The sequence below is a fragment of the Eubalaena glacialis genome, chromosome 6, assembly GCF_028564815.1.
Source record: "Eubalaena glacialis isolate mEubGla1 chromosome 6, mEubGla1.1.hap2.+ XY, whole genome shotgun sequence".
NCBI classification, from domain to species: domain Eukaryota; kingdom Metazoa; phylum Chordata; class Mammalia; order Artiodactyla; family Balaenidae; genus Eubalaena; species Eubalaena glacialis.
In genome coordinates, this window is record NC_083721.1 from 3,325,011 (window position 1) to 3,346,847 (window position 21,837).

Here is a 21,837-nt window from a genome sequence, read left to right on the forward strand (position 1 = left end):
TGTCATGATGTCGCTAAGAGGCCATGCAAGGAAGCATGCAAGGAAGCAGGGTATACCCTCATCCCCGTCACGAGTCCACTGTGGATTTCACGTTAGGTTATTATGAAATAAATAATACTATTTCATAATAAAATAAAGTTATTTAATAAGAACCTTCGTTGGCGAGTTGCATAAAGAATGATCTTTGCCAATAAATAAGCAATAATAAAACCACTTTATTCAAACCAGGTTTCTTAGCCTCAGCACCCTTGGCACGTTGGGCCGGGTAATTCTTTGTGGCGAGGGGCTGTCTTGTGTCCTGTGGCACACTTAGCGGCACCCCCGGTCTCTGCCCACTAGATGCCAGCAGCACCCCCTTCTCCAGCTGAGACGAACAAAACTGTCTCCAGATATTGCTGTTTCCTAGGAGACAAAATCACTCCCAGCTGGGAACCACGTTTAACTAGTGTTTTCCAGTAACTGAGAAAAACACCCTCCAACCTTGGGGTCTTTTTATATTATTGATTATTGGTGTCCAGTAAAACTGCGGTTCTTAGAACATAAATATTTGACCCCAAGATGGAATACGGCTGGCAGCCCACGCCCTAAGGCGCCTGAGGCTTACACCGTCCTTCTCCGCAGCTGGGCTCCTGTTCTGTGCTGCATCCGTGTTATTCATTCCGCACTCAGACAAGCCCTGCAGCTCTATGCAGATGTGCAAGTTCAACAAAGGGGTGACAGCCACTCCATCAGCAGAAACCGCCTGTCTGGGTACCAGACACCCAGACGGTCCTGCGCTGGGGAGGGGGTCCAGGTCTCGGTGATAACACAGTCTGGGTGGATCTCAGGGAAGAAGGTAAACACTTAACAGGGATTCCAGAGATTCCCAAAGCTCTAAAACTCTGTGTCTCTGAACAAAGCCCTCTTTGGACTAAAGGCCTTAGTCCTTATAAGTTTTGTTTCGTTTTTTTGTTAAACCTGGCTGGACTGACACAATAGCAGTTTTTAACCGGCCAACTGCATGTCCTGTTATTACCCACTAATATTTACCACCTCCCTAGGCCGATTCAGAACTGGATCAAGAATGGGGTAATGATCGTATGTCACAGACGCTGGGAACACAGCACGGGCCAGGCCCTGTTCTCAGCATTCTGCATGTATTAACTCATTTAAACCTCACCACACCCCTGTGAGTTAAGAACTACTGTTCCCCCCATTTTGCAAAGGGGAAACTGAGGCCCAAGGAGGTGCGGTAACTTGTCCAAAGCCACCCAAGCGAGCAGTCAAGCCGGGACCAAATCCCAGCAACGTGCCTCTGGGGTCCACACCTCCCACCCCACCGCCAGGCAGGACGGCCTCTGGCACTCAGCGGAGGCTCTGTTCCGGCCTAGCGGGGCATCCAGGTGGACACGCCCAGTACCCGCTGTGTGAACTGCTCTGATGCCAGGCGGGGTTAGGAAAGAGACGGCGGCCCCTGAAACCAGCGAAGAGGATGCTCTGCCGTGCTCACCGGGTGGGGAGCGGCCAGGGCCCTGCTCCTGAGTGACCGGGTTCCGGCAGGGCTCACGGTGCATCCAACACCGGGGCTGGGAAAGCCGTCCGAGGACAGCCTGCCCAGTCAGCAGGACACCCGGGCCTTGTGCGGGCGTCCACCTCATCCCTGTCTCTGAGGAGAGACCGGAGGAGCAGCCGCCTGCGGGCGGGGCGGCGTCTTCAGCGTACCGGAGCTGCGCTCTGCGCCCAGCGGACCGCCTGGGTCTTGCAGTCTCAGCCAGACATACCTGAGGTACATGCCGACAGCGTACGCACACAGGAAGGAGTAGTCCAGGGCGCCGAGCAGCTGCTGGTAGTTGCCCTCATCTACACGGGGCGAGAAGCAACAGGAAAGGGAGAGCATTGTTCACTTTTCACTAAATACCAATGTATGTCCGGGAGAGGTACAATGACATACGAGACCTCTGCCCTCTACGTCTGGGCGGTGTCCTCAGAAGGGAACACAGAAAATACAGCAACTGGAAATCAAGTCACCATGTTTCCAGTAATCGCTACATAAACATCACTCCCATCAGGTCAAATCCCCATCGCTGGCTGTGAGCTTGTGGGTTCTGTTCTGCTTCACCTGTTACACCGGCTTTGGTTCGGGCCCCCCAGGCCAGCCCCACACCACAGCTCTGAGATTGCTCTCTTCTTTCCACCCACAGCTTACGCTCTGTAAGTCCTAACGTCCAGCTTGGACAAATGCAACCTGCAAATGACCTTCAGCAGGTCTGACCACTGAGCGACACCTCTGCACACGGGCACGGGAAACGTGCAGCAGCTGAAGGTGTGAGGCTGGTTTGCTGGGAGGAGAGGTTAGTTTGCACCTGGAGGCGCAGCTGCATCTGACAGCATCGTCACCGCTGCTGAGATCAGCCAGCCGGCTCGGGGACTGCCACCTGTGGAGGAGGCCTGCAGGGATGGCCAGCTTCAGCCACGGGACGAAAGCAGGGGGACGGACGGAGAACTCACCAAATGGGGCCCAGCCGCAGTCGGTCCCGTTGTCTGGGAGCTGGTGAGCGGGGGTGTCCCCGGCTTTTTGGCTCTGGCTGTTGAATCTGACCTCCCGCTCATATGAAGCTGTGCAGTCTCCGTGCAGCTCACCCTGGGACATCCATGGGGAGGACAGAAGCCACAGAGAGAGAGAGAGTGCACTCAGGTGGGGCTCAGCCGCCCCTCTCCTTACAGCCGTCCTAGGGTGACTGCGTCCTAGGGGGATACGGCACCTCTGGGGCGGTGTGTCCAGGGGACCCACAGAGTGCCTGCCTATAAGGACGGTTTCTCGAGCTCCCTAGCAGCCGTCCCCTCCTAAGCACAGACACAGCCGACACAGCCTGTACCGGGCCGCCCAGAGATGACTGCTCAGAGCAGCCGGGCGGCATGGGGGACCAGCTGCCTAGAACGGAAGAATGGATTCATCTTGCTGGATTTACATCACTGACTACAAGTTACAGGTCCGCACAAGGACGAGGATGAATCTCGAAACAAAATAAGCCTGACACGAAGGAGCACAAATGGGAGGACTTCGTTTACAGAGCTCAGGAGGAGGGAAGTAAATCCAGGTGACATTGGTGAGAATGGTGGTCACCTAGAGAAGGGGAACAATGATGGGGACCAGGCACAGGGAGCCCGCTGGGAGCTGGACAGGGGCCAGACCTTAACCTAGGTGATGATTTCCTGGGTGAGCATGTAAATACTTGCCAGGCTAGACACCGCAGATCCGTGCACTTTACTATGTGCAAATCATACGTCAACCCCCCCCTAAAACTACCTCAAGGTGCTCCTTAAGGAGGCGTCCACACTTCCAGAAAAGTGCCGCAGGGCAGCCGGGGCCGCCCTGTTATGGGGACCTGAGTCACAGGTGACTTGTTCCTTAAAACACAAGGGGCAGCAGACAGGACTCCATGCGCCTGCGGTGCCACCTGGGGGTCACACGTGTCCCCTCCCAGGTGGCCCCGGCTCCCACCTCTCCCCTGCTGGGCGCTTTCTGGGGTTTCCGCTACACGGGGCTCAGATGAACCAATCCATCAGGTGTGAGTGAGGGCAGAAAGGAGGCGTCCTCAAGGTCAAGGAGGTGGCCCTCAGGGGGAGCAGAGGTCCTGAAGGGGTGTCCTTTAGTGAGCTGCGGCCTGAGAGAGGCTGGGCCTGGGGGGCTGAGGGGAAGGCTGGCCCTGGCAGGAGCATCTACCCCGGGGTCAAGACACAGGGCAGCGGGCAGGGAGCTGCACCCCAGTCCCTCAGGTGGGGGGCAGCCAGGAGGCCTGTCCACCACCTTCGCTTTGTGGGTACCCCGCCTCTTCAGGAGGGGGGTCACTAAAGAAGCTGATCTCCTTTAAAAGGCCGCCTTGCTAGGGCTGTGGTCAGCCACGGCGGGACAGCTGATTTTACATGGACACACGCCCCTGAGACCTGGCCTGGCACACGGGACCCAGCTACTCTGTGGTCACGTGGCTTTGTCATCATCACTGGGCTGCTCTGCTGTAATTTAAACACAAGGTTCCGCTAAAACTAGCCAAGGTTCCGCTTTCCAAACTCAAAGTAACACTTTGCAAATAGCTTTCCTCAGCCGAGCTCACGCTCCCCAGTGGTGGAGGCCGGGCGCTGTCATCCTGGGATGCTTGGAGCCCCTTCCCTGCCCGCCTGAGAAACTGTGGACGCGGCTGTGAATTTGGGACAGGGACACGGGGGAGCCCTGCCTTTCTGCATGAAGCTGGATTCCCAGCACTTCGCCACCCGCCTGATGTGATAATTTCCCTCCCTCTTTGCTTCAGAAGTCAGGTGTGTCCGCCCACCTTTCTCTGCTGCTTCTCTTGGAAGCCAGCCGGGCCCGGAGGCACCACTGATGCTGTCTATTCACCTTTCAATAAGGGAGCCACAGGCAGGACGCAGGGACCCCCATGGGCTGAGGGGGACCCTCGAGCGGGGCCGGCGTGGGGGTTCCTAACACACGCCTTACACGGAAGCCCGGGAAGAGGACCGTTATAGACGCGGCTCCCACCGGCAGGTCCACGTCCTCCTTCACCAGCCACGGGGGATATAAAGGATTAGAAAGCATCCCTTTTTGTTTCATAAACAAGCAGAAGAGGTTTTCTGCTTCGGTTTGTCCCGGGATGAGAGGTGCCGGTCAGGGGCGCGGGCTCTGAGCCGGGATTCTGGTGCTGCTGTGCCGGTTTCCAGCCTCGGCCAACTCACGGGGACTCCCCACGGTCCCTTAAGAAGCCAGCACGGCACGGCCCGTCTGGCGCTGCCGTGAAGATGAGCACGTGCAGGTGTGTGCAGAGAGCTCCCATCCGGGTCCCCAGCCCTCAGAAAGGCTCGGCGACTGGCAGCTGTGTGTTTGAGGTCCACCCACACAGGGGCACCCCAGGGCCTCCAGCTGGCCCTAATCTCACTCAGCTCCCTTCTCTCCCCAGCCCTCCTCCTTCATATGAGAAATGCAATCTCCAGCCCACCCCGCTGAAAAGCTGAAGCAAAAGCAATACAAGACTTAACATTACTTGAGCGTAAAGAGTTCTGAGGTGGGGCTTCCCTGGTGGCTCAGTGGTTGAGAATCTGCCTGCCAATGCAGGGGACACGGGTTCGAGCCCCGGTCTGGGAAGATCCCACATGCCGCGGAGCAACTGGGCCCGTGAGCCACAACTACTGAGCCTGCGTGTTTGGAGCCTGTGCTCCGCAACAAGAGAGGCCGCGATAGTGAGAGGCCCGCGCACCGCGATGAAGAGTGGCCCCCGCTCGCCGCAACTAGAGAAAGCCCTCGCACAGAAATGAAGACCCAACACAGCCAAAAATAAATAAATAAATAAATAAATAATAAAAATAAAGGAATTTGTCATTAATGAATGAATTTATAAAAAAAAAAAAAAAAAAGAGTTCTGAGGATATTTAAATGACCACGTTAGCTTTTAATAAGACTGCCATATTTTAACTTTTCAATGAGTTTTATTCCCCAAACCTGGTGTTTGCAGGAAAACTAAGGATTAATGAAACTAAGATAAACTTAGTTTGTCAGAAAAAAAAAGTCACCAGGTGAACTGATTCTTACCATGTTATAAAATCATTTCGGGGGTGGGGAGCTAGTCCTTTGCTTTCATAAAAGCAGTCTCCTTTGCAAATTTCTTACACACGTGCCTTTCAACAGATAACACATAAAATTAATCAAAATACACCAGGCAGTGACTAAAAGTCGATCAATCAAAAGACAATGTGGCAGCCGAGAAATACGGTTGTGAAACGCCAAGGGGGGAAGAGCAGAATGGAACGTTCCAGGTGCATGGGGCTCATACGTGTTTAAAAATGTCTGTGTAATACACAAAGGAATGGCAAGAACACAATAAACTGCAAGACTCCAGAGTGACTGGAAGGTGGGCGGGGGGGCGGGGAGTGAGGGAAGACAGGTGTGGACATGATGGAAGGATGCAGAAAACGGCCATGACGTCACGAAGCACCATGTGGGGGGGAGGGGCAGGGACACGGGGGTGTGCACTTACCTCCCATCTACAGATCCCCTCTCTAGCCCCCGCCACCCCCAGCACTGGGCAGCAGGAGCTGCAGCAGACATGTTCCCCGTAAGCTCCACACACACCGGCCCGTGCAGTCACTTAGGCACCAATGTTTTTATATAAATGTACATTAATGAAGACTCTACGCGCTGAACTCTGAACTTGAGCAGCTTCACCCTGAGAAACTCTTTATTCGCTCATTCATTCCAAAAACACGGGCTCTTCGGTTCTCTGGCCAAGGCTACAGCGAGCTGCTCGTTGTCTGTACTGGAGGAGATAGCCCGGTGGGAATGGGGAAGGGGTCCAGAAGATGCTGGGAGGTGACAGGGAGAGGGGCAGGAGACTGAGAGCAGGGGATTCGGGCCTCATCAGGAGGAGAGGGGTTGTGTCAGCTTCACTTCACCTTTGAACGACACACGGAGTTTAGTGTGTGCGCACGTACGTGCACGCGTGTGTCCATGTGAGTGTGTACATAATCTATACAGAGTGTATATGTTTAGTAAATTTTCTAGGGTTCATTAGGTTGTGTGGGTCCATTTATTTTAACTAGTCCTTTAGACTCCTTTTATGAAGCTCTGGGTTAAAAGAACTCTCCAAAGCATTATGCAAAAGAAGTCCTAGAAGAGAAACGAAAGTTCTGGTGCCTGCTATGCTCTGAATGCTGGTGTTCCCACCAAATTCATATGTTGAAACCTAACCCCTGAGGTGACGGTATTAGGAGGTGGGGCCTTTAGCAGGTGATTAGGTCATGAGGGTAGAGCCCTCGTGAACGGGATTAATGCTCTTTTAAAAGGACCCCAGAGAGCTCCTCAACCTTCCACCAAGTGAAGCTACAAGGAGGCGGCCCTCACCAGAAACTGACCATGCTGGCACCCACCCTGATCTGGGATGTCCAGCCTTCAGAACTGTGAGCAACAAATGTCTGCTGTCTACAGCCACCCAGTCCATGGTATTTTGTTGTAGCAGCAAGAGCAGATGAGACAGTGCTCAAAACAGGAAGAACAGACTACCTGGGCCCCATTTACAACAGCACCTGGAGGTGGTCAGTTCACAGGAGCCACATGAAAATGGACCAAACACACATCTGCATATGCAAAGGTACACCCACTCACAAAGGTGTACAGAAATACATAGGGAAGCTATTTTTTTAAATGGGATCATTCTACATGGACTTATGTCCACCTTGACTCTTCTTACTCAAAAATACCTGCTGGGAATCTTTCTGAGTCAACTGGTTTGGCTCCAATTAATTCTTTTAAGTAGTTGCACATATCAGAATATGGATGTGCCATAATTTATTCAAACTTTCAGCTGCTGATTAAGTTCACATAATAGCCAGGTTTTTTTTTTTTTTCCTTTAAAAAAAAAAATTGCAGACAATGCTACAAAAAAGATGCTTATGCAAATACTCCTAAGTGCTGGAGCTTTCATTTTTATGGACAAGATTCCCAGAAGCAGGACTGAAGGACAAGCATTTTTAATTTCAACAGGTGTTACCCAGATGCTTTCCAAAAGGCTGTAACACTTCACATCTCTATCACCCATACCTGAAAGTCTTCTCCCACCATCACAGCCAGCAACAGGGGCTATTACTCTTTTTTTTTTTTTAAAGATTTATTTATTGATTGATTGATTGCTATGTTGGGTCTTCGTTTCTGTGCTAGGGCTTTCTCTAGTTGCGGCAAGCGGGGGCCACTCTTCATCGCGGTGCACGGGCCTCTCACTATCGCGGCCTCTCTTGCTGCGGAGCACAGGCTCCAGACGCGCAGGCTCAGTAGTTGTGGCGCACGGGCCTAGTTGCTCCGCGGCATGTGGGCTCTTCCCAGACCAGGGCTCAAACCCGTGTCCCCTGCATTAGCAGGCAGATTCTCAACCACTGCGCCACCAGGGAAGCCCAGGGGCTATTACTCTTTTAGGTGTTTTGCCACTTGGTGGGTATAAAGAGGTATAGCCCTTGTCTGTGAACTGCCTCTTCACCCCCTCCATCCATCATTCCTTTGGATTTCCCAACTTCACACCCTTAAGATGGACATCATCTTGTTCTTGGATTTTTACTTTTTATTTTTTACATTTAAATCTTTAATCCATCTATCTATTCTTTATAAGATAGGGGTTCAACTTTATTTCTTCCAGATGAATCTGCAGTTGTGTCAACACCATTTATTAGATGAACTATACTTTTCCCATCACCTCTGTCAGTCATTCTACTGTATGTTTCCACAGTATTTTCTATACTTTTCTACTGACCTCTTTGTCTATCCTCATGCAATACCATAATAATTTGATTATAGTGGCTTAAAAAATGTTCCCTTTTCCACACTTTCCTTGGTAATTAATTCTTGGTCATTCTTTTCACATAAACTCTAAGATTATTTCATTCAGTTAAAAAAGACATTGCTGAGATTTTCATTGGAGTTGTGTCTTATTTAAATACGAATACTGGGAACAGTAGAACTTTCCAGATAGCAAGTTTCCCACCCAAAGCCAAGGTATGCACTTCCAGCCTTTCAGGCTTTGTTTTCTGTCCGCCGCTGAGGATTTCACGGCTTTCCTTTCCTGGGTCCCGTGTGTGCAGAGAGGGCTGGACATTCACACTCAGACCGGTCAATGTGACGGCTCCCCTCGGGGACCTTGGATCCCCTGCAGCTCAGGCTCTCCCCGAGAACCCTCTGCTTTCAGGCTTTTGTTGTGGCCCAGCCCGGGGGTGGGGGGGCAGGGAAGAGGCCCCCAGAGTGTCCCTCGGGCAGCGTGCAGGCCCCACATGTCCATCGGCCTCCAGTTAAGAGGCAGGGCTAGCGCTGGAGCAGCTCTCAGAAGAGAGCGAGGTTGTAACCCCACCTCCTCCCAGCCCTGTTTTCATCACTATCACTTATTTTTCCTTTTTGCTATATACTAAAATCAGAGAAAAATGAAAGGTTTCATCAGTGGTTAAACTAAGTCTAAACAGAGTAGCCTCACGCCACCACGACATGTCACGTCACTGTAAGTGACATTAAAGAATATGAATCATTTTATGATTCACCACCCCTGGTGATCAATTCCAGGTATGCAAATATATTTTAATTTTGTTTTGCTCATAATGTGCTAATAAATATAGGTTATAGATAATTCAGACTGTTCCTTGAGTCAACAGCACCGTTACTACTTCTAGTTTTATAAATAAGATGAGCTAAATAAAGCACGTGAAAGCCTTGTAAGGCATTACAAAGTAAGTTATCATATGTAGTGTGACATCTTATCTATCTCAAAAGGCGAAGAAGCCCCGGGGTTCTGCGTTAGGCCAATCTACATCCAGGCACGTCTAAGGCGCTAAGTCAGACAATCTGCGTGTTGAAGAAAATCTGGGTGTGATGCTGTGACTGTGCCCAGCTTCTTACACCTGCCCTAGAGACCCTGTGGCAGGGAGGGTAAGGGCAGGGACCCTGGAGTCAGCCCGACCCCGTGGAATTCACCTGAGGTGGCCTTGGCCTGCATAGAGGAATTAGGTTCCTGAGTCTCAGTTTCCTCAAAAGGACACTCACAGGACTGCCGTGACAATGATATTAAATAAGGGAGGCGTGCACCTTGTCAGGCGCGGGGCTCAGCCAGTGGCAGTCACCGTGACTGATGAAAATTTAACTAAGAGCCGGGCCCCTTGTCACTAAGCCCCAAGCCCCCGACGGGGAAGCCGGGAGAGTGGCCTGGAACAATGCCGCATCCCTTCCTGGCTAAATGGGGACCCTCGTGACCACCAGAAGGAGACGCTCCAGTGGCCAGCCCCCCTCAGCATGCTGCCTCGGTCCCAACACGGGCCCTGCGCCTGTCAGGCTGCTGCTGAACTGCGACGCCCCCAGCAGGCCAGGATTGGCCCCAGGATCCACATCTGGCCTTCCAGGATCCATCGGAGCCTCAGGAAGGCTCCCAACCCCGCTGGCTCCTTCAGTTCTAGGCACTCTCTAAGGTCCCTTCAACGGTCTCTTCCCTTTTTATAACTTGCCTTTTTCTTGAGCCATATGTGTATTTTCCTAACCAGGAAGACAGGAATTAGTAGTATTTAAGTTGACAGGGGCGGGTTGGTCCTTGGTACTGATATTAGAGACACTGGTCAAGTGGATGAAGGCCCACCCTCTCCTGTCCCATCCTTTTCTCTTTTTTGAAAACTGCATTATAAAAGGTCTGCAAAGATTGCCATAGTTATTCAAACTTCGTACATCAAAAAAGGGAGAATGTTACAAGCGACTTGAAGGGCGGGGGGAAATTCCTGCTTCCTAGGGGTCAAGGAGGAATTGCTGGAGACCGGGGAACACAGAACCGTCCAGAGAAGCAACAGCCTCGGCACTGCCTCTGCCACCGGCCGGGAGCCCGAGAGGACAGCTGTCCAGCACTCGGCCCCTCCTCCCCCCGACCCGGTGGGCAGAGGAAGCGGAACTACAAAGGTCAACGGAATTACAGTCCTGGACCTGCATCCCTGCCAATGAGGAGAAAGTGAGGGAGGGGCAGTCGGGCTGTAAATGAGCTACCTTTGGCCCTGGACGATTTCCTCGTCCCTTCTATAATAAAGGCTCAGCAGCCATTCAAGCCAGTTGACAGACAGCACGCAAAATGATGTCATTCCAGTGAGGGTAAGAAAACTACTCTGCTTTTTCCCGGGTTACAACTGGCTATTTCGTAGGATTGTCTCCTTTAATCTTCTTTTCCCCAAGTCGAGTTAAATGCCTGCTGAATAACTTCCTGCGCACCCATCACTCACACAGAAACTCAGTGTTCTGAGAATAATGGAGAAACACCACCACTGCCAGACTCAGGATCAAAGCCTAATGGCCGTAGAAGCAATTTGGGGAACATTTTTAGACTGGATATATTCAGAGGGAAAGTTCACACAAGACAGAATAGATATTTAATTAAGCTTTAGAATTCTGGAACAGTCAACGAATATAACCGAAAGTATACTATCTCTGAAATTACAAATCCTAAAACCATTTTAAAGTTATTAATTTCAGAAAAGAGAAACTAAAAACCAAAGCAGCAAAATACCTTGCTTCTCAACAATCCATTTTCTCCATTTATCTTACTGCTCTCCCCCAAACTCCCCTTCCCCCCAACCGGCTTACTAGTTCCTTACAGAGATTACAGGCAGGAAATGAAATCGAGTGCTTTCAATGATTTCTTACCTTAACTATGCTGATAGGCTTTCGAGATAAGTGAAAACTTGCATACAGCAAAAATGTCAAAATAAAAATGAAGGCTCTGTACCTGAAACACAAAACAGTGGCAGGGATGACATAAAATAATATAAGATGCCATATGATCCAGCAATCCCACTCCCGGGCATACACCCAGACAAAACCATAATTCGAAAAGATGCGTGCCCCTTATGTTCATAGCAGCACTAGTTACAATAGCCAAGACATGGAAACAGCCTAAACGTCCATCGACAGATGAATGGATAAACAAGATGTGGTACATACATGCAATGGAATATTACTCATCCATAAGAAAGAATGTAATAATGCCATTTGCAGCAACATGGATGGGCCTAGAGATGATCATACTAAGTGAAGTAAGTCAGAAAGAGAAAGACAAATACCATATGATATCACTTATATGTGGAATCTAAAATACGATACAAATGAACCTATCTGCAAAACAGAAACAGACTCACAGACATAGAGAACAGACTTGTGGTTGCCAAAGGGGAGGGAAGCTGGGGGGAGGGATGGACGGGGAGTTTGGGGTCAGCAGATGCAAACTATTACGTAGAGGATGGATAAACAACAAGGTCCTACTGTATAGCACAGGGAACTATATTCAATATCCTGTGATAATCCATAATGGAAAAGAGTATGAAAACGAACATATATATGTATAACAAACATATACATGTATCACTTTGCTGTACAGCAGAAATTAAACACAACGTTGTAAATCAACCATACTTCAATAAAAAAAAAAGGTGCATTAAGAATCCATTACAAAGGTATTCTTAAATTTCCTTATGCTGTATGTTTTTTTACTCAGTCCTACATCAAAGATCAATCCTGTTTATAACACCACTACAATATTTTAAAAATGTGCCACTTTCACTTTGTTCATTGAAACTATTTAAACCATCATGAGAAAAACTAATCAAAGAGAAACCTGGGACACAGATGTACACATGGGTTTACAAAGCAGACAAAAAGAAATGATGATTTAGTTTGTAACGAAATTAACTGCAAGTGACTTATAAGCCTGCTACCCTGGGCATTTAAGATCATATTTATTTTTTACTTTTTAGAAGGACACAAGCAAGGCAGAAATATAACTATTTCACCAGCCTCAGTGAGAACAACTCAGTGTTGCTGACAAGCTATGAATAAGGCCAATGACATAAAAACTATTGGCCCAAAGCCCTGCTGCTGTTCTTGGTATATGAGAAAAGCAGTTCGAGAGGAAGTGCTGAGGTGTATGGAGACTACAGACAAGAAGATACTTTAGGGCTTCCCTGGTGGTGCAGTGGTTGAGAATCTCCCTGCCAATGCAGGGGACACGGGTTCGAGCCCTGGTCTGGGAAGATCCCACATGCCGCGGAGCAACTAGGCCCGTGAACCACAATTACTGAGCCTGCGCGTCTGGAGCGTGTGGTCTGCAAGAGAGGCCGCGATAGTGAGAGGCCCGCGCACCGCGATGAAGAGTGGCCCCCACTTGCCACAACTAGAGAAAGCCCTCGCACAGAAACGAAGACCCAACACAGCCATAAAATAAAAATAAATAAATAAATAAATAAGCAAATATGGTTAAGTAAAAACAAAAAACAAACCCAAAAAAACCATTAAAAAAAAAAAAAAGAAAATACCTTGCTTAAAAAAAAAAAAAAAAAAAAAAGAAGATACTTTAGCAAGAAGATGAAAGTTCATTCAGGTCGAAATGTGGTTCTAAATGTTTGAACCACCCTATAGAAAAGCGGCCCTTCGGGGAAGACAACGGGTCAGGAGGAAAAAGTCCTTGGCAAGAGATGATGACAAGGAGTACCCAGCAGGAAGGCAGGCCCTCTGTCTGCATCCTGAGGCCCGGCCCCTAACCCTGAAGAACCCGTCCTGTTCTGGTCTGGAAAGGCCAATGACCTTCCAACTGCGTGCGGGCTTGAACTCGTAATGACCCAAGGCAGAGGCAGGGGTGACAGAACAGAGAGGGGCTGCAGGGGGGCCACGGCCCCCGGGGAGGCGGCTCATTCAAGGCCCTCGATGAGGAGGGGACCTTCCTCCTGTCTCCCACCCACATTTCCAATGTTGTGATTTACTTCTCAAGGGTAGCTTTCTGGACTAACACGAAGACTCCTGAGGGTGTCTGCCTCCCTGGCCACCAGAAAAGGCAGGAGTCAAATAAATATTTCCAGCTTTTTAACAAAAGGTCATATTTCAGGTGGGAAAAAAGGCTTGGTAGTACCGTGGGACTCAAACCTTCAACCTCTGGAACACCCGCGCTTAGCGAGGGCGCACCACACTGACTTCATCAAGGAAACATTTACTGATGGTTTTCCTAGGATTCTTTGCTCTTCGAGCCCCTGCCAATGAGCAGGTAGGAAAAAAGTGAAACTATAAACAAGTGAGTGTGTCATCTATTGCAAAGAACACAGACTATGCAAGTACAGTGGACCTGTGACAAAAGTCTAGGCCTTTGTCCTTGTGTTTCTGAAAGTCATCCGTTTTGGTAGGGGGTGGAGGTCTCTCAATTCCTTGCCGGAAGCTCTCCGCATCCCACACCCTGCTCCTCTGCACCAGCTTATGAAGGTTCTAGGCCACTGGAACTTTCAACACCAGAATTTCCAGCACATAGCTAGACTCATTGGTTGCTGATGCCCACTTGTTAGGGCTAGTGTGGACTGTAGGGGACCCCGATCGGCCCCCATCTGGGTACAGAGCTCCCTTTTCCCATCTCCACAAGGAGTAAGAAAATATTCTCAGTCTGAGCTACCTCCAGCCCCTCCCAAGTCAGAGTCTGAGAGAAGGATTTGGAGCCCTCAAGGATGCTACATACAACCAGCTTACAGGTGTGCCATCGGCCAGGAGACTCTGAATTTCATCATCACCCAGCTCAGAAGGATTTGGAAAGAGCAGGTCTACTTAAATGGGCCTTGGGGGGCTTCCCTGGTGGCACAGTGGTTAAGAATCCACCTGCCAATGCAGGGGACACGGGTTCGAGCCCTGGTCCGGGAAGATCCCACATGCCACGGAGCAACTGAGCCCGTGCGCCACAACTACTGAGCCAGGGCTCTAGAACCCGAGAGCCACAACTACTGAAGCCCGCGTGCCTAGAGCCCGTGCTCCGCAACAACAGAAGCCACCGCGATGAGAAGCCCGCGCACCACAACGAAGAGTAGCCCCCGCTCGCCACAACTACAGAAAGCCCATGCGCAGCAACAAAGACCCAACGCAGCCAAAAATAAAATAAATAAAATAAATAAATTAAAAAAGAAAATGGGCCTTGGGTTCATGGTCTCCACTCTCAACCCAGAACATTCCACTTATAAATATTCTAGTTTTATTAAGTGCATTTAATATACTTATTAAATAGAATAAATAAACCCAGAAATAAAGAGCTCGTCCGCATGCCTCGATCAGGTCTGAAGAGCCCTGGGGCCCTAACACACCTGCATTCATTCCTAGGCTGTCGAGCTGTCCAGGTTATTGGAACCCAGCAGCCATTCCTGGGCCCTTGCCTTCTTCTCTAGCGGGCGGTCTTGCATGTGATGCTCACCTGCACAGAGCCTGCAGGGGCGGAAGTAGTTCCCATGACCGCCCCGTGCTGGGGGATGCCACGCTGGAGCACAGCCACGGAAGCCCCGAGAACACCGAGGGCTACAGAGTGGAGAACTTGCCTCCAGACATTTTCAGTTCAGTTTTGGGTGGAGGTGAAACACCTTGATGAATCAGCCCCTTTGGGAAGAGTACCGGCCTGCAGGTTAGCAGGGCTCTCGGAGGGAACCTGCTCTGCAGAATCAGGGCAAAGGGTCAACCTAGCCTGCAAACCGGGAGTTTCCTAGACACAGAACGTATGTCTCCTAAAGAGGAACCTGATCTTTCATTTCGCCAGTATCAGGCCAACCCTACTCCCTCTGTTTTCAAATCCTTCCTCTCTCTTTCCTCATCTTATTACGTAGGATTTGAGGAGAGGGGAAGAGCCAGCAGCTAGAGGCTGAGTTTTCCACTTCTGGAAGGTCTAAACACAGCCCCACTGGTACTTTTAAACCACTGTGGGACTGGTGCCTTCCTAGTGGCCATGGCAATACCCCCGTCCTGGAGAGCAAGCAGACTTTTTACTTCTGCAGGATTATCCTGGGTTGTGGGGATTAAACAATCCTCCGGAAGTCCTTTCCCATTTTGTAATTCTGTCCTCGTCCACCTTCTTCCTTTATCACTTGTGAAGCAAGGACTTTGGATAAATATTTGTTTCCTTTTATCCATCTTGTAGTGGGTTGAATACTGTCCCCCCCAAAATTGATGTCCACTTTAAATCTTAGAATGTGGCCTCATTTGGAAATCGGGTCTTGCAGATGTAATTAGTTACGTTGAAGTCATACTTAACTCACGTATGACCTACAATCCACTAAGATCCTAAATCCAGCTCCGTGTCCTTATAAAAGGCCATGGGGAGACACAGAGACAGACAGGGAGGAAGGCCACGTGGTGATGCAGGTAGAGCAGGACAAGGAACGCTAGGAGAGCCAGCAGCCGCCAGAAACGGAAAGAGGCAAGGAAGCGTGCTTCCCTCGAGCCTTCTGTGGGAACCCGGCCCTACCGACACCTTGATCTCAGACGCCTGACTTCCAGAACCATGAGAAAATTAATTTCTGTTCTTTTAAGCCACCCAGTTTGTGGACTTGTTATAAGCAGCCCCAGGAAACGAATATAATCCGATACTTTAATTTCTGCTTTGTGTTACATTTAGGCTTGTGAATATTAAGTAAATACAATTAAAAATGAATTATTTAAACCTTTACTTCATCAGTGTTCCACTTACTTTCTGTAACAAATAGATAGCATTCTCTGTATCCACCAATACTACAAAAATAGTGTTTGAGTTAACCCCGAGTTTCTGGCAAAAAAAGCCTATCTCAGCAAGGCGCCTTCAAAGCTTCCTCAGAAATGTTCTAGAATGCCACAGGCATTCCCAGACAATTCAGAGGCTCAAGGGAGAATATCTTTTCCTTATTTGAGTGTTATTTATCTCAGTCATATGTAAATAAGAAGTAAAAAATTCTTTAGACGAGAGTTACTGAACAGTATCATTTGGCACAGAAATTAGTAAGAAGACATCCCTAATTTAGGAACAAGGAAACGAGGCATACTGTGACATGAGCCTCTCCAGAGCACCCTAAAGGAGGGCCACGATATCAGTGACGTTATCACTGACCGCTTGGTTTAGGGGCTTTCTGCCTGGTCGTCCCTCAGAGAAGCTACAGTTTTTCCCTCTAGTAGTCAATCAGGAGTTTGTGGGAACGTACTTTGAGGTTACACAGATATCCTGTTCCTCCAACCTTCCCCACATCGTGTGTGTCCATTGATGATCCTTGCCTGAACCAAGCATCCCTGATGGTTTCGGACGGCGATGTTCCAGCTTGGACACTCCTGCTCTACTTAGTGGCTGGCATTCTACTGCGGGAGAGAGCTTTCCTGCCTCCCATTTATGCATTAGTTAGTTATAGCAGAATGGACTCACTGGATTCTTGTTTTATTCAATGGGCTATAATCCATTACTGGCATCGTTTATTTAAAATCTCATCCCAGATTGGGCCAGTGAGCGCCCCTTCATTTTTAAGCACTTCCTTATTTTTGGGCACAAGATATTCCAGGCTCATCTCACTTTCCCTGCCCAGTGCTGACCCAGCCTCCAAGGATGCCTGACTGGCTCCTTCAGTGGAAAACGTTACGTAGAAACTGAGATCCAGCAGCGGGTGTGCTCACTGCTGCGGGGTGTCACTATTCCCAGGGCCCGTCAGCGGGCAGAGAGAGGGCATTTTACACACACGTGCACACGACCCATACATACACAACACACACACACACCCACTAACTACACACATGTCACACACACACACATATTTCTCCCCCTGCTTCCTCTCCAGTTCTTCTTGATATCTTTAATTCCAACCCAACACCACGTGATTCATTCTGTCCCTCCTCCCCCCGCCACCAATATTCGTAACTCCTTTACCATCAGCGAGAAGCTGTCTCTCTTCTGTGTTATTCCTGACAAAGATGCATAATCTGAATCTAACCATGAAGAAATACCAGACACACACAAAAACAAGGGACAGTCTATAAAACAAATGGCTTGTATCCTTCAAAAATGGCAAGCTCATGAAAGACAAAGAAAGGCCAAGAAACAGTTCCAAATTAAAGGAGACTAAACCCACAGGACAACTAAATGCAAAGTGTGGCCCCAGACTAGATCCTGGCTCAGGGAAAAAAAATCTATAAAAGACATTATTGGACATTTGATATAATTTTGAGTATGGACTGTGGATTAGATAATAGCATTATATCTGTGTTAAACTTGCTTATTTTGATCTTTGTGTGCAGTTGTATGAAAATGTCTTGTTCACAGGAAGCACATACTGAAGTATTTAGAAATAAAAGGGCATAATGTCTTTAACTTGCTTTCAAATGGTTCAGGAAAAAAATGTGTGTGCGTGTATACGTACATCTACACACACACACACACACACACACACACAGATGAGAGAAGGTAGGGGGAGAAGCAAATGAGGACAAATGTTAAGAATTTGTCTGCCAGTTGAACCTGGCCCCCCACGGCTGGACCAGAGGCGATTCACCATTTCCTCTGCCCTAGGTTCACTCAACTCAAGACGGAAAGTCCCAGGAGAGAGAGGCCCGTAGCCCACCTTAGGTCCTCTCCTGCCTCCTGCTGGACCTGGGCTATGGCGGAAGGTCACAGGGCTGCCATAACGGGATGGAAAATCCTGAGACTCACCTACCTATCACACCTGCACACGAAGGAGGGAAGTCAATTCCCCAAAGGAAGAGGCAACGCATGCTGGGTAGAAAAACATAAAAAATGTCCTTCGCAGGAATGTTAGAAGAAAAGCTAATTCTCTTCTTTTACAGCTAAGGAAGCCGAGATCTAGAAAGGTTAAATCACCTTTCAAGGTCAAAGAGCAAGTTTGAGGTAGAGATGGAATAGAAATGAAGACAAATATGCTATCTCCTTGCAACTCACAGTGTGGTCCATGGACGCAAAGCACCGCATCACCTGGGAAATGCAGACTCTCAGGCACCACCCAGATCTACTGAGTCAGAATCTGCATTTTTACAAGTTTCAGGTGATTCCCATGCACACTAAAGTGAGAGAAGCACTGTTCTACCTCTGTAGGGCTCAACCTTAAAAAAAAAAAATATATAGAATTTCTGATTATAAGAGTTCTACAGGAGCTCCTGGTAACATTCTTATTTTCTTCTGTGCCTTTGAAATTGTATCAAAATAAAGTTTCAAAACAAGGGAAAGATAAACACCCATTAAATAAAAGGGAACCACTTGTGGTTAGATTAGCAGTAGACAGGAGATGAGTGGACAAGCGAACTGCTGTGGAGAGAGCCAGATGTCTGAAGTCACACCTGAGACCCTGTGGGCGCTCCACCCACCAGCCTGGGCCTGAGAAGCTGCAAAAGGTGCGGAGGCCAAGAGTGCCCTGGTGAGACGGAGCTGAAGGCATTCAGAACACGTTGATGCTGCGGCATCAATGTTATTTTGAGCGGAAGGCACGTGAGTCCTGAAATCTCTTATCTGCCTGAAAGCAGAGCCTCTGAGAAAGAACTCAGCTGTCATAAATCCTCCCCTGGGAGCAGCCAGGAGAGACTGAGTCTTAATACCAGAAACGGGATGTGCCCACATCACACCTAAACAGACATTGTCACGACGGTATCCTAGCTCCCAACTAGTCTCCTAAGGGCCCATTTACCTTTCCAAAAAGTTACCTGTTTTCCCAAAAGTGCCCTTCCCTTGTTCCTCTTCCCCTACTAAGATGGTATACGATCCCCAAATTCTAAGGCCCCCTGGAGTCACGTTTTTCTGTGAACTCCCACACATACGCGGTTAAATCTGTCTTTTCTCTTGTCAATCTGTTTTTTGACAGTTTAATTCACATGCCCCCAATCATTCAACCTAAGAGGGTAGAGGAACAACTCTTCCTTCCCAACAGAGATCAGCGGGGGAGAAAACCCACTGAGAGCGTGGGTTAGAGACTAGACAGCCCAGCTCTGCACTCCGCCCTCACCACCCGCCTGCTCCAAGGAGTGTGGGGCTCACGAATCTCCTGTGAGAAAGATTCTCAGAGCACACCAGGTGCTCTCAGAACAGAAAGGCATCTGCGTTTAACTTGTTCAGATCTCATTTTCTCTCTGAAAGTCCTGACCCAGCGAGGCCACTCGCTAAGCTCAGAGTCAACATACTTATTTCACCCACAGCCATTTGATCGTCCTGCCGGTAGCCAGTGGTCATTTTTCTGTGGGTGGGGACCAGGATTATCTTCAGTGGACCAGAAACCATGGAAAACCTCGAAGGTTTTCAGTCTGTCTGTCACTGCCAGAACCAAAGATGGACAACTTGGCCGTGTTCCTGGTCACTGCTTCCACCACCAATAAACCATTCAACACTTATGGGGAGGCTGGTCATCCACGTGCGTTTTATCATGAAACTGGGGGCAGGGGGCACTGGCTGCACGGAGGCCCCGTGCCCAAGGACTTACCACTGATCCCTGGAGAACGAGACGATGAAGCGAATGCCGGGGGGAAGTCGGGCCATTTACGTCTCACTGACCGTGGAGCTTCGGTCACGAAATAAGATGCTTCATAAATAGGTTCTTGATCCTGGGAAGCACGCAGGGGTGTCCTGTGGGGTCTCGGCTCCCCTCTTCCTTCCAGCAGAGGCTCGGCTCTCTACAAGGAGAAGGAGGGGTGGAAAGGTCAAGTGTGCTGACAATGGCACCGTCGGAGGCCCTGGCAGAAGTAACCGCACGTGGTGTGGTCACCCAGCCCAGAGCAGAGCTGGACTTCCCTGCAACAGGACGCTCCCACCACGAGAGCCACCAGGTAGGGGTAGAGCATCCGTCCTGGGGTGGGGGTGGGGGGCAGCTTGTTCAAAGGTCACTGAAATGAACTTCACATGTTGTTCTGAGGATGTGTAAGAAAAACCGCTGAACTCCTCTTTACCTGGAAGCCCTCCTGAGATCAACCTGTTCACTCTCGATCACAATACTCTGCAGAGCTAACACTGACACTCACAGGTGACTCATAAGTGCCCAGGGGCCGCACCAGGTGCCCAATCACCAGAGCACCAGGGAACTGGCCGTGCTCCGTTCCCCCAAGCTGTGTCCCGGGCTACATCTGAGCCACAGTAACAGAGAGGAACACAGGCCTGGACAAGGAGGCAGGTCATCAAGCCCATCATTTGACTGTGGCTTTGCAATGGAGTCTAAACGCACGTAATGCCGTGGGAATGAACTTCAGCTCGTCTGTGCCACCTCATTTCTCACACCTGTGGTCACCTCAGAGGCCTTGGAAAATGGCCCCATTCTGCAGTCAGGGCTGAAGGCAGAGCCAGATGGGAAGGAAGGCGCAGGGAGGCCTGGTCTTCTGTCCCAAAGCCAACCTCACGACCTGTGCTGTTTTTCAGTTTTTCTCCTATGTTCGGTGACGAGGAATCTTTGGGACCCATGCATTAAATCATACAGTACACAGTGCATGCAGGAGCATTCACTGTTCTACCTTAATACTTATCGAAAAGTCACAGGTTATATAACGTTTTTAAAGAAAGCTACTTTTGACTAAACATTAATCTCGATTTAAAGCTGAAATGTATTCAGTGTCTTTAAACAACTTCCTTGAGATAACAGATAAGTAATAGCAAATAGTTCCGATTTAGAAGACCTAAACTATTCCTCAGTGCCTGCGTCTTCCCAATTAAAAGAGGTTCCCCATGTTCATTCCCGCTCTCCCTCCAGAGTGAGTTTTCAAAATGCACCTTGCCAAGCTTTCGTACCCTCCCCACTCCCCCCGTCTCCTCTCAGTGAGGCACTGAGGCCCCTCTGCTCCAGCCAGGGGAGCTACACCTTTGCTCCCGAGAGCCAGCCTGGCCACTCGGCCTGCACCCACACCCCACCTGGGGCCCTAACGATGACACAGCCTCAGCTCTCCATCCCACCAGACTGCCACCTGCCCCGACAGCTGACCCTGGGCTGGGTAGTCCCAGGCATGCCACAAACTTTCTCCTCCCTCACCTTCCCCAGCTAAAAAATAGGGATGATGGCATCTACTTAGTGTTGTTATAAAGATGAAATGAGTGACCCAAGGACAGCCCTCAGCGCGGAGGAGATGCTCAGTAAACAGCAGCTGGTATCGTTCTCAGTAGAAATCAGGGGAGGAAGGCCCAGGGCTGCAGGCAGCCACCCCGTCCCCATCCCTTGGTTCAGAACCCAGCACAGAGCAAGCGGTCAAGAGATGCGCTGAACCAAGCTCCACAAGTGCTTCGCAGTGTTTCTGCTCAAATCTCTAGATTTAAAAAAACCGTTTTACTAAAATTCTGCTCAAAATGAGTGGGCTCCTGTTTGGGCCTAAATATACTGTGAGAAACAATCTTTGAGTGATTCCTTTAGAGTAAAGGATTTGGTCTAAGTTTTACAGCACCTGGAAATGGATGGTCAGAGTCAAGTTCCCTCCTCTGTCCAGACGCTGCTTCTCTAGGTACCTACAGCTCATCTGGAAATATTCTATTGCCACCTATTACATCAACTAATCAATAAACCTCAATTCAATTCTGGTAAAACCTGTAATGTCAAAAAAAAAAAAAA

At 49.3% G+C, this 21,837-nt stretch overlaps 1 protein-coding gene across 5 annotated transcripts in view; it reads right to left on the reverse strand.

The window, feature by feature from the left end:
• SLC37A1 (solute carrier family 37 member 1) overlaps positions 1-21,837 on the reverse strand; it is a 68,854-nt gene that overhangs the window by 44,606 nt on the left and 2,411 nt on the right. For all 5 annotated transcript variants that reach the window (XR_009701315.1, XM_061193879.1, XM_061193878.1 and 2 more), the window contains exons 2-5: positions 19,738-19,927; positions 11,165-11,246; positions 2,488-2,620; positions 1,761-1,839 (exon numbers count right to left, since the gene is read on the reverse strand). Coding sequence is in view for 4 of the 5 variants with exons in the window: in XM_061193879.1 (XP_061049862.1) it covers positions 1,761-1,839; positions 2,488-2,620; positions 11,165-11,246; positions 19,738-19,793 (350 nt within the window). In the remaining variant the exon portion in view is untranslated. The remainder of the gene's footprint in view (positions 1-1,760; positions 1,840-2,487; positions 2,621-11,164; positions 11,247-19,737; positions 19,928-21,837) is intronic.